The following is a 12,759-nucleotide window of genomic DNA, read 5'->3' on the forward strand; positions in this document are numbered from 1 at the left end:
GGATTAGTTTCCATTTTCCATTCTCACTGAGTGCTCATGAAGGCCTTGGCTTGTATTACACAACTGGCAAAGAAAGTTCAACCTTTGTGTCTCTTTGTTCTGCGGTGAATAGAACTTCTATATGGTGACATGATTAGAGTCCGTCAGGAGCTCTCTGCAGGGTGGTGGCTGTTCAGCTGAAAGCAGTCTTTTCTTAAAGCCTTAAGAGATAGGCTGCAATTTATATTCCCATCTTATTAAAGGAGAGGAAATGTCCAAGAGCCCATAGCTAGTGAGCTGAAGCATCATCAGGACTTAGAGAGACGAGATCTGATTGAAAGCTGAGGCACGTACGTGATTGTCATTCATGCCCAGATATGGAATGACCCTGAGTCCACTCACCTTGTCACCCTCTGGTGCACAGTAAGCTCAAGGCCAGGATGGCTTTGGGATCAAGAGCCCAGACTCAAGTCAGGCTCCACAACCTAATTGCTCAATAACCTTAAGCAAATTTAGCTCTGGCACATGTAAAAATGGGGATAACTGAACTTGCTTAATAGGATTGTTGTAGGAATGATTGAATTAGTCCAAGCAAAGAGTTTAGAGCTCGTACTTCATTGCTCAGTGAGAGTGATAGGCTTTAAGACTTAATTCATCTTTCCATTGGGAGGACAAAAAATAATTACAAATGGATTAAATGGGAAAAACAATGCAAACACACAATTTTTTTTTTAAAGACCATCTATGCCATAGAAGATACCATAAAGTGAAATACTGGTAAATCGGAATATATAGTAGTGAAAATTGTTAGGTTCAAAAATATTATAAGAAAAAGGTAAATGATAAACTGGAAGACTGCATTGTGTTTTGATAGCCAAAGAATTAGTGTCCTTTTTATATTAAAAAACTTAACAGGGGCGCCTGGGTGGTTCAGTGGGTTAAGCCTCTGCCTTTGTTTGGCTCTGGTCATGGTCTTGGGGTCCTAGGATCCAGCCCTGCATTGGCCTCTCTGCTCAGTGGGGAGCCTGCTTCTCCCTCTCTCTCTGCCTGCCTCTCTATCTACTTGTGATCTCTCTGTCAAAAAAAACCACAAAAAACAAACAACCCCCCCCCCACAAAACCCTAACAGATCTAAGAACAAGAATAATACACATACATCCAGAGAATAGATACGTTAAGTAATGTATGTAAAAAGAAGTTCCATTTTCTATTATGAAAATTGCAAAGAAATCATAATGCAATCTATAACACTCAGTTTTGGTTAGCAAGCAAGAAAACAGATGCTGTTAATGGAAATGTGTCCGTTTTATTTTTTTGGAGGGCAATTTGAAAATATGTTCCAAGTCTCAGAAATGTCCACCTGATCCTTCCAGATCTAGAAATTTATAAGCCACATCAGAAATAATCCAACACAGCATTATCTTTAAAAAGTGTTAAGCTGGGCGCCTGGGTGGCTCAGTGGGTTAAAGCCTCTGCCTTCGGCTCAGGTCATGATCTCAGGGTCCTGGAATCGAGGCCCATATCGGGCTCACCGCTCAGCGGGGAGCCTGCTTTCTCCTCTCTCTCTCTATGCCTGCCTCTCTGCCTACTTGTGATCTCTGTCAAATAAATAAATAAATAAAATCTTAAAGAAAAAAAAAAAAAAAGAATGTCATATTGGAAAAATGTCTTGGCCAGTCCGAGGGTTCGAGTCCGCTTTCCCCGGCAGAGGTTTCCTGCCTTCGATGTCTTCGAGCCAGACGTAATCTAATAAACCAGATAACCTAGGGGTGATCTCACCGTAAAAAACACGCGTGTTTGAGGGCATCCGGGGAAATTTGGAGTCAGGTGGCCTTTGCACGCGGAGCCCTCCGAGGCCAGGGTGGCGGGGCCTGCACGCAGTGCAGCGCTTGGTCTCCGCAGCCGGGGAGCCCATGCCGTCCGGGGAAACGGGCTGCGCCGCTTTTCCCGTCACTACGGGGCTCTCTGCCCCAGGGAAGAAAGCCAGCACCGCGGCCTGCAGAGCGCTTCGGTGTCCCCTGGTGGCCAGCCTCCGGCTACAGCGCGCCCCCGACTCCAAACGGCCGCCTGTTCGGGCTTGTCTTCCTATATGTACCCCATTTACAGGGACTCCTGCATCATCAAGAGGGAGCTCATCATCATTTACAAACCACCTCACACAACTCCCGGTGCCAGACAAAACCGAAAAGATGACATTTCGGGCAAAGTGGCGGTAAAACTCAGCTATCTAACCCTTACACTCTAGCCGGAGCCCCTTCCACGGGAACCCTGGACCGTTAAGCCAGAGGGGGGGGGGGGCGCTCCGAGCCAGCCAGGAGTCGAACCTAGAATCTTCTGATCCGTAGTCAGACGCGTTATCCATTGCGCCACTGGCCCTGTGCTAGAACGGGCCTCGCAGTGATGTAGATCAGCCCTGACGCAGCTTCGGCAGGTTTCCCACAGCAGTGCCGCCTTTCGGCCCCCCGCCCCCCCGCACCGCCGCTCCCGCCCACGGCTCCCACGGCTCCGCCTTTCTCAAGCAAACGCTCTCCGCCAATCCGCAGCGTGTACGTCACGACGCTTTTCGGCGCGCTCCAATCCGCACTCTGGACAGCTGCTTTCGCGCTCTCTAGTGCGCCTACTAAGTTTGTCCACGGTCGCCTCCCGTCCGCTGGAGGCCGGGCGGGGCGGGGAGAGGGGTGGGGCGACCCGGGCGCTGCGGCCGCGGAGCTGGGCGAACGGTACCGAGGTGGCGGAGGTGGTGGCTCGGGGCGGGGCGGGCGGAAAGAGGAAGAAGGAGCTAGTGGTGCACGATGGCGGCGACGACCTACGAGCGGCTGAAGCTGTGAGTCCCGCGAGCCGGAGTCCGATGAGCGAAGGGGGCCTGCGGGGCGGCAGGGCGGGGCGGCAGGTGCGGGACCCCGGCCTCCGGCAGGGCTCCTGAGTCCCGGAGCTGCGGGCCGGGTGTGGGAGCCCCTGGCAGTCCCCGCCCTCCTCTCCCGGCGCGGCCAGTCCGGGAGCTTGTAGGTCGCGGCCGTCCGAAGGCCCGGCGGAGTCGCCCCAGGCCGGGGAGCCCGGGAATGACAGCGTCGACGGCCTTTCTTCGCCCTGCTCGGCCTCAGCGCCCACCGCGGAAGAGCAAAGCTGCAGACCGGCCTCCAGCGAGCCGCGGTCTGCGTTGCGATGCGGCAACTCCGGGCGCGTTCCTCCCCACCCACTTTGTTTGTTAGAAAGGTGGCGGCTGAATTTATCTTTATTGCTTAGCAGAGGAAAGAGAAGTTTGTTATTTTGCTCCCCTCCACTCCGCCCTCTTGTGTAATGGACCCATGACAGCATGTTAGAGTCCACGCACAAATCGACGTACCTTATCTGGGCACCAAAGCCTGTCTGACCAGCTTTGAAGGTGCAGATAAAAAGAAGCGTCAATACTCTTGAGCTCCTGAAGGATTTGCTTGGTTTTAAATATTATACAACTTAAGCACAAAGCGGGTTAAGTTCCTGTTGACGGCCAGAGGCCATTCTCGAGAATTTTGGCACTGCAGATGGACTTCTCGGTAAAGCTAAGTTCTTGAGACTTTGAGAAATAGGCTCTGGTTGTTAGAGACGGAAATTGAGTAATTGTAGGTTCTTTTCATTTGTCCTGAATAAAAACATGCATTCATTTGAGCATTACTATTAGCCCCTTGGTTTTCTTGCCTCTGAATAACTTTGTACTACTTTGGGCTTAATACTTTACCTCTAGACTGAAAAGCCAGTTGCCCTAGTCTGAGAATGTACTTGGCCTCAGAAGCAAATGTAATTTTGGGGAAGCTTACCTATCCCTAAGTGAGCTAAAATACCTTGGGACTTAGGCAGAGGGATCGTATTTCCTTTGTAGGGATATGAGGACATCAAAATGTGGTTTGGGCACTTCCTGTGCTCTCTGGAACCTCAAACTCACTTAACTTTCTGGAAGGTTCAATTTAAAGTTTGGGTGCAAAATTGGGAGTGAGGTCATCTACTTGACATGAGTTGTTTTGCAGAAAACATTATTTTTTTTTCAGTCCCCTCCTTTGCCACTTTTGTGTAGAGTAATTCTCTTTGAAAGCCCCAGTTGCACATTTCATTCACATTTTCCTTTGCCGGGTTTCCTTCTTCTCTCCCAGTTTCCCTCTGCAAGGTGATCACCTTGGTGGTGAATGGATCCAGCAAAATTCCTTTGACTAGGGTACTGGCTGGGCCGGTGTCACGTGTGCTCTGCTGGCTAATTAGGTTATCGTCGACTATCTGATAGTCGCTGAAGGGCTTGGTGCGATCCTACACCGAGTCTCAAATGTATTTAAGCAGTATGGAGCCTGGGCTCGATGCTGCTCTGTATTGGGTTATGGAATGCAGTTGAATTTTCCTTGAATGTGGCAAAGGTGGAGAACCTGAGAATTCTCATGATTGCTTATACGCTACTAGGGAGTCACTAAATTCATCAGTCTAAACCTTAAAAAAAAAAAAGGTTCTATATCCACAAAAGAGAATGGCCCTTAAGTGGGGCGGTTGATGCTTTTGTATTGATTTTTGTAGAAGTGGAGACTATGAATCTAAGTTGAGAAAGTAAATCTGGGGTTATGTGAAAGTTGGTCTCTCGTTTGTCAGTCCTTAACTTTATTCCCCCAGGAGAAGTTTTGCATGCCAGTCTATATGTGAAGAGCCGGCTTTTCTGTAATTTTGTTTTTCTTACCAAGAAGTTTGTGAGTTGGAATCTCTCTTTTTGGGCCTTACTGCTCTGAGGCATGCTGTCCAAGGTTCTGTCTTATATGTGGCCTCTGACCTAAGGGGTGTTCTTTATTTTTTAGATGCATTTGGACATGGCAGTAGTTTCTGACCCATGTAAAAATTAGTAGGACATAATAACCATTTTATTTATTTATTTTTAATGGTTTTAATTTATTTGACAGAGATAGAGCACACACAAGTAGGCAGAGTGGCAGGCAGAGGGATAGGGATAAGCAGGCTCCCCGCTGAGGCTGCTCGATTCCAGGACCCTGGGATCCTGACCTGAGCTGAAGGCAAACACTTAACTGACTGAGCCACCCAGGCTCCCTAATAATAGCCATTTTTTTTTTTAAAGATTGTATTTATTTATTTGGTAGAGGGAGACAGCAAGAGAGGGAACGCACAAGCATGGGGAGTAAGAGAGGGAGAAGCAGGCCTCCCACTGAGCAGGGAGCCCCATGTGGAGCTTGATCCCAGCACCCTGGGCTCATGACCTGAGCCGAACACAGATGCCTACCGACTGAGCCACCAGGCGCCCCAGTAATAGCCATTTTTAAAAACATGCCTGGAGATGTTTTAAGAGAGAGCCATCCAAGAGGCAGTTTGACCATTTATTACAAAACTGCTGCTGCTACTGAGGGTCACAATAGTGAGATGCCCGGGATGTTAAATGATAATCTGTTCTGCATTATGCCACCCATTTGCAGTCCATCTCTGTCCCGCTGTGGAGTTCACCTTGCTCCTTACTGCCCTGATTTTATCAGCTGCTCTCCTGCTTATAGGCTCCAGTTCCATCTTGCCCATAGGATTGAGCCCACATTTCTTTGTCATCTGGATTCCAGCCTCTTCCTAAGCTAACCCTTAACCATATTTCTTCTAACTGCTCAGTGCATTCTTTCCCCTTTCCACCGACCTGGCCACGCTCTCTTAGCCTTAAGCTTGCGCTTACTTTATTTTGATCCTTCTTCCAAAATGCCGTCTTCTCTCCTGACTTTACATGCTGATCACAATCGTGGACCCGTGGTAGAGCTGAGAGATGCAGGCATTTTTGGTCAGAGGCGACTTTGATTCAGATCCTGACTTTGTTATTTGCTTTGTGTCATGGCCATGTTACTTATCTCTGAATCCGTTTTTCATCTGTGAAATGAGAACGGTCCTACTTCACAGGATTATTAGGACGATTGAAAGAGAGTGTGGAGGAGATACCCAGTGTCATTGACAGAGACTCACTTTCTCTGAGAAGCCTTGTCCCCACATCTTTCCCTTCCCTGAGCTCCCAGAAGAGTTTACCGTCACAGGGACTGGACACCACACGTCCATCTGGCTTGCACATTTCTGTCTCTTAGGATTGATGTGCAGTGTAGAAAACTGGAAGTAGAATGATCAATTCATAGCACTGTTTGCCTTTTTAAAAGACATTAATTAGTTCATTAATTAACTTGCGAACCAGAGAGAGAGATAGTGCACGTCCATGCATGGGCTTGCAGGGGAGGGTGGAGGAGCAAAGAGCAGAGGGAAAGAGAAATGAGCAGACTCTGTGCTGAGTGTGGGGCCCGATGTGGGGCTCACCCTCCCTACCGTGAGATCAGCCTCCTGACCCTGAGCCGAAACCAGGAGTCAGACACTTCCTTGACTTCACCACCTGGGCACCCCCCCCTTTTTAAGTGGGCTCCATGTGGAGCCCCATGTGGCACTTGAACTCACTACTTTGAGATCAAGACCTGAGCTGAGATTGAGAGTTGGATGCTCAACCGACTGAGCCACCCAGGCGCTCCTCCATAGCTCTGTTTAAACTATTCACTTTGCCCCCGAGAAATGATGAAAAATCGTTACAGTGTAGTGCTTATGCTTTGTTTCTGCGGCTAGGTTGCACGTGTGTAGAACATATTCCAACCATCCTAACATTGATTTCTTCTCTGCTCCTCAGTACCTCACATAAGGCCTTGTGCAGAGAGATCCTCGGTGAATCACCTAAGTAAATGCACTTTCCAGTGTAGAGGTACCACCAGCATCTCAAAATGACACACTCCGGGGTACCTTGGAATGTATTCTTTTGAAGTAGCAGCTGCTTAAGTCATTCTATGTAGATGATTGTCTTCCAGTGCCTTTGTGAAGTCATGCGTTGACATATATCCTCCATAATTGTTGAAGACAGAAATAATTGCCCTTGGCCCCACAGGCAGGTCACACAGCCCAGCCATAGCAGAACTGGCCTTGGAACACAGCAGGGCCAGAGTCCGGAGATCTTTCCATTACACTGCGTTATTCACACTGCTTTTTTTTCTTATCAGATTGCTTTCACCTGGGTCCTTGGATGTGCCTGGTATAGAAGCGGGTCACTTATATTTGAAAATAGTCGACACGTCCATATGGATTTTTAATACGGAAAACAGAATATTGATATGCTCAGAACTTAAAATTCTTCTGAAACATCCAGGCAGTTTGGAGCGCCTGGGTGGCTCAGTGGGTTAAGTCTCTGCCTTTGGCTCAGGTCATGATCTCAGGTCCTGTGATCGAGCCCCACATCGGGCTCTCTGCTCTGTGGGGAGCCTGCTTTCCCCTCTCTCTGCCTACCTCTCTGCCTACTTGTGATCTCTCTGTCAAATAAATAAATAAAATCTTAAAAAAAAATTCAGACAGTTCTAAATAATCTATTTTGTGACTCCTTTTTTCTTTTTAAGTTACTTGGATAAAGCATAGAGAATGTCAGACAGTGATAAATTTGAAATTATGACCCAGTTACACCAGAAATCCATTACTGGAAACATTTAAAGGACCCTTGCCTTTAAAAAGTCAGCTGAAATAGGTGTTAAGACAGGAAGTCCTTTAGAAAGTGAATTAGGCTGCAGCTTGCCTCTGAAGCATTGTTCCCTGTTAGGAAGTCACCTTTCTTTGTAAGAGATGGCGAGAGCTGTGAGGTCAGCGGGACGGCCATGATGCGGCCCTGACCAGATGGAAACTGAGTCACACAGTGATGAAGACATACGTGGTCTGTCCAGTACAAGCAACAGAAAGCATATTCACTCATCTCTTTGCAAGGAAGGATGGAGGAAAGGGAAGGTTATAAATGTGGGCATAGATAACGCACAGTTGATGTCCAAGGTACTCGTTGGCTTAGGGGCTGGGGCTGGAGCCTGGGTTCGTGCTGGGCTGCATCAGATTACTAGTGGTGCTCGTGCGTGTCCCAGAGCCTCACAGGCGGCCTGGTGAGTGAAAAATCTCTCGGGGGAGGGGGCGGCTGGGAATCTGCGTGTTTAAGTTGAGCTGTCCCAGTGGTTCTTAGACACTCTAGAGCCAAGTGAGAACCAAAGCATACTGGGGCAGAAGAGTAGAAGAGCGTTCTCTGGAAGGCTTGGGGGCCCTGGAGGATTTTGCTGTGGATTAGAGCTTTGGATTAGGTGGTCGTTAGATTTGGAACTATTCTGGAAGAGTCTGGGTTTTGGAGATAATGGGTTTTAGGAGAAGCAGAGAATAGGAAATAGGTGGGACCTCAGGGTTTTGAGGAAGAAGATGGAATTAAAGTGCATTCGCTTGGGCGGCTGGGTGGCTCAGGGGGTTGAGTCTCTGCCTTCGGCTCGGGTTGTGATCTCAGGGTCCTGGAATCGAGTCCCGCATCCGGCTCTCTGCTTGGCGGGGAGCCTGCTTCCTCCCCTCTCTCTCTGCCTACTTGTGATCTCTCTCTGTCAAATAAATAAATAAATAAAATCTTAAAGTGCACTAGCTTCCTGGAAATAGCAACTGTTTGAGATTGGGTTGCGCTCCTGGGTTGTCTGGGATGAACCTGGGCTGTACCAAAGGTGCCCCAGCAGTGGCTCCGCAAGGCTGGAACCCCTGGAACCCGGAGGGTGGATGGATGAGGGGTGGTGGGAACGCCTTCTGGGTGGAGGTGTAGTGGGCTCAGAGGACCCTTCTTTACTGTCTGAGTTTTTACTTTTTGCTAGTCAGGGCTGGTAAAATGTTATTTCTGTAGCGTTTGAACCACAGATAGGATAGGTTTGATTATTAAGACTTTGATTTAATTCTTACGTAAGATTTTTCGAGGATACATGTTTTTGCCAGAGTTTTGTGGCTCTAGCAAAAACTCCAGTCCTCCTCCCCCTAGTCCCGGCAGCCACCATTCTACTTTCTGTCTCTGTGAATTTGACTCCTCTAAGTACATCATAGAAGTGGAATCATGTAGTATTTGTCCCTTTGTGACTGGCTTATTTCCACTTGCATAATGTACTCAGTTCATCCATGTAAGAGTAGGGGTCGGAATTTTCTTTTTTGTATGTTTTTGTATGAATTTTCATTTTATGTATGTACTGCATTTTGTCTCCCGCGTTCATCTGTCAATGGGCGCTTAGGTTGCTTCCATCTTTCTGGCTGTTATGAGTGATACCACTGTGAGCCTGGGTGCGTAAATACCTCTTTGAGACCTCGCTTTCAGTTCTCTTGACCACATACCCAGGGGTGGAATTTCTGGATCATGAGCTAATCCTATTTTTAGTTTCATTGAGGACCCCCCATTTTGTTTTCTTGCAGAGCTACACTTCACTACAGTTTATATTCCCGCCATCAGCGCCCCGTTTTCCAGTTTCTCTACATCCTCAGCAACGCTCATTATTCTCTGTTTGTTTTTCATAACAGCCCTTGTGATGGGTGTGAGGTCAGCAAGTAGTAATATTTTTGAAGTGGGTTAATTTTGCTCCCAGGATGGGACAGGATTTTTGAAGAGGTGAGTTTTGTTGCCTAGAGATGTAAATGTTATACAGGGGAGAAAGGGATGTTTTCAGCCACTAGAAAATCATATTGCCAACTCTGAAAAAATATATTTTGTGTTTATAATGTGTTTATAATTAAATATGTTGCTTTTCTTAAAATTTGACAAGGATAATTTTTAAAAGGCACTCTTAGGAGCTGTTGAATCCCAGGTAGCCATTACATTAAATGCATTTCTATTAAGTGTAATGGAATTAACCTGCGTTGAGTTAAACTCCTAGTCCTCGGAATTTTCTTTTTTATCTCCTACTTGGTCAGCAATCTATAAAAGCAAAATAGTCAACCAGATGAAAGCAGTCAGAGTAGGAAGTAGTTGTTATTTAACTATTTTGCTGTTTCAGTGTATCTTCCAGAATATGTGTCCTCTGAACAGAGAGCAGAACGCAGGTTTGAGAGAAACGAGGCAGTAGTCTTGTTTGGTTAGGGTTCCTGGTTTCATGCCTGTTGGATTCGGACAGCCTCGCCGATTTATATAGGACCAGAGCTCTTTTTACTGTACGGTATTTCTCTCAACTTCCGAGCTTGATATCAGCAGCATAGTTAATGACCAAATAATCTTCTTGGAGGGACTCTCCGTGTCTTAGCTTCTAAAATCTATTTCATAAAAAAAGTAATGTGAGAGAGTTTATTGACATCAGAGACTTGACAGCAATTGAAGGCCATGCTTTTGGCTGTAGAGGACGGATTTCCTCCCAGATTCTTGGTTATCATGGAGGCTTCTGTCTTGGTTTCCATGTATTTACTATGTTGAGAATTCAGTATAGCCCGTTGACTGGTTAATTTTGTAAAGCTCCAGGCGGAAATTGGCACTAGTGACACTTTGTAGGCTTTCTGATCGGAGGAGCACTGCTTTGCCTCTTTGCCCTCTCCTTAGGTACACCATACCCTCCAATCCAGTTAATATGTGACCGGCCGAGATCTTTCCTTAGCTGGGAGAAAGGAAAACAGCTTTTAAATCCTTTATCCTTTGTCACTGAGCCAAAGAAAACATTAGTTAAGGTCCGTAGAAAAAAACCCAACTTAAGGTAGATATTTGCTGACCGATTATGTAGTATTCTCTAAGAATAGTACTTGAACTTCTGCTCTCTTCTTGGGTGAGAAACACCAAGGAGAATGGATAGGCAGAGTCCGTGTCTACCTGGTAGCCTATTTGGTGAGGCTCCCCAAACAAAAATAACAATAAGACCATGTGCACCAGCAAAACTTACACCACTGGATGGCTTACTCCAGTGTTTCTGATGGTAAGTGCTAGAGAGCTGAAGCTAATTTCTCTAGCTTGTTTTTTTTTTTAAAGATTTTATTTGACAGAGAGAAAGACAGTGGGAGAGGGAACACAAGCAGGTGGAGGGAGAGGGAGAAGCAGACTCCCCACTGAGCAAGGAGCCCGATGCGGGGCTGGATCCCAAGTCTCTGGGATCATGACCTGAGCGGAAGGCAGACCTTTAACGACTGAGCCACCCAGGCTCCTCTGATTTCATTAGCTTTTGAAATGAAACCTGGAGAGCATAAAACTCACAGAATACAATTTACTGGGTAAAGTGCATATCCTTCAGGTCAGTAGTAAGGGCAGTTAAAGAGTGGTGGGAAGAAGAGGAAAGCGAAGGGATGTGTAGACGACTCTGAGTTGAGAGGACACCTGTTGCGATCTTTAGTGGGATTCTGAGTCATCACTTACCATGACTGCTCAGAGATGTTGATTAGGTGGCGGTCACTGTTCATATCTTCACTGCTCCAGTTCTTGAGCTGTTTTCAACAACATTAGCAGAACAGGCTGGTGGAGCACCAGCAACCAGGATTCCAGCAGCATCTCTCTGAGCGGCAGGATCCAACAACCGTCCTAGAGCCTTTGTTGGGCCCGATCTCTCTATCTCGATCCACAGTTGCTCTTATTTTTTTTTTTTTGTTATTTTAACACATTATTTATGTACTTATAAAAGATTTTATTTATTAGAGCTGGTGAGAGAGCAGGGGGGTGGGGGAAGGGAGAGGGAGAAGCAAACTCCCCACTGAGTGGGAGGGGCACCAGGCTGATCCCAGGACCCCAGGATCATGACCTGAGCCGAAGGCAGATGCTTAACCAACTAAAGCATCCAGGTACCCCTTAACATATTTTTTAAACTTCTTTTTTATTTTACTATAATACCTGTGGATGTTTTAAAAGTCATCAGTGTATAGAGCTTATAATAACAGAGAACACTGTTCTGCACTCCTAATTCCCACTGTCCCACGGACATTGACTTTCAGCATTTTAAGCAGTACCTTCTAGTATTTTATTTTATTTTTAAAAAATATTTTATTTATTTATGACAGAGAGAGAGAGAGAGAGCACAAGTAGGCAGAGAGGCAGGCAGAGAGAGAGAGGAGACAGGCTCCCTGCTGAGCAGAGAGCCCCATACGGTGCTCGATGCGGGGCTCGATCCCAGGACCCTGGATGATGGCCTGAGCCAAAGGCAGAGGCTTAATGCACTGAGCCACCCAGGCGCCCCTCTTCTAGTATTTTTTCCTTCCTTCCTTCCTTCCTTCCTTCCTTCCTTCCTTCCTTCCTTCCTTCCTTCCTTTGTTTTAGAGATGATATTTTTTAAGTGATCTCTGTACCCAGCATGGGACTTGAACTTTAACCCGAGATTAAGAGTCATATGTTCCGGTGACGGAGACAGCCAGATGCCCCTCTACTCCACGTTTCTGAACAGTGTGCTTGTACTGCTGCTTCTGGAATTTTTTCAGTTTTAGTTATCTGATGACTTCCTACTTCTGAGGATGAGACTTCAGCTTTTATACCTCTCCCTCTTTTTCTCCCTTCTTCTCTCAGTATATTTATAGTAAGATACTCAGTGTTCACATTGCTATGCTCATGTAGATAGGGTTCAAATGAAGTCAGTAAAAATGTTTGCTTTTCCGGGAATTGAAAAGTGCCTTTTTCCTTTTTCTTTGCATGACTTTATTTATTTTTATTTTAAATTTTTTTAAAGGTTTTATTTATTTATTTGACACAGACAGAGAGAGATCACAAGTAGGCAGAGAGGCAGGCAGAGAGAGAGGAGGAAGCAGATTCCCCGCCGAGCAGAGAGTCCGTTGTGGGGCTCGACCCCAGGACCCTGAGATCATGACCTAAGCTGAAGGCAGAGGCTTAACCCATTGAGCCATCCAGGCCTCCTTTGCATGACTTTAAAAAAAAAAAAAATTTTTTTAAGATTTTATTTATTTGACACAGAGAGAGAGAGAGATCACAAGTAGGCAGAGATAGAGAGGAAGCAGGCTCCCCGCTGAGCAGAGAGCCCGATTTAGGGCTCGATC

At 46.5% G+C, this 12,759-nt stretch overlaps 1 protein-coding gene and 1 non-coding gene across 2 annotated transcripts in view; one reads left to right on the forward strand and one right to left on the reverse strand.

Moving 5' to 3' along the window:
• Positions 1-2,282: 2,282 nt before the first annotated feature.
• On the reverse strand, positions 2,283-2,355 carry TRNAR-ACG. Its single transcript has one exon. It is a non-coding gene; the product is annotated as a tRNA-Arg (tRNA).
• A 318-nt stretch (positions 2,356-2,673) lies between these two features.
• The window catches only part of SACM1L (SAC1 like phosphatidylinositide phosphatase), a 59,382-nt gene continuing 49,296 nt past the window's right edge, over positions 2,674-12,759 (forward strand). Inside the window, exon 1 of the mRNA XM_032867831.1 lies at positions 2,674-2,803. Coding sequence (XP_032723722.1) covers positions 2,772-2,803 — 32 coding nt within the window. The 5' untranslated portion in view covers positions 2,674-2,771. The remainder of the gene's footprint in view (positions 2,804-12,759) is intronic.

The sequence above is a fragment of the Lontra canadensis genome, unplaced genomic scaffold (assembly GCF_010015895.1).
Source record: "Lontra canadensis isolate GAN:19392208 unplaced genomic scaffold, GSC_riverotter_1.0 scaffold35, whole genome shotgun sequence".
NCBI classification, from domain to species: Eukaryota; Metazoa; Chordata; class Mammalia; order Carnivora; family Mustelidae; genus Lontra; species Lontra canadensis.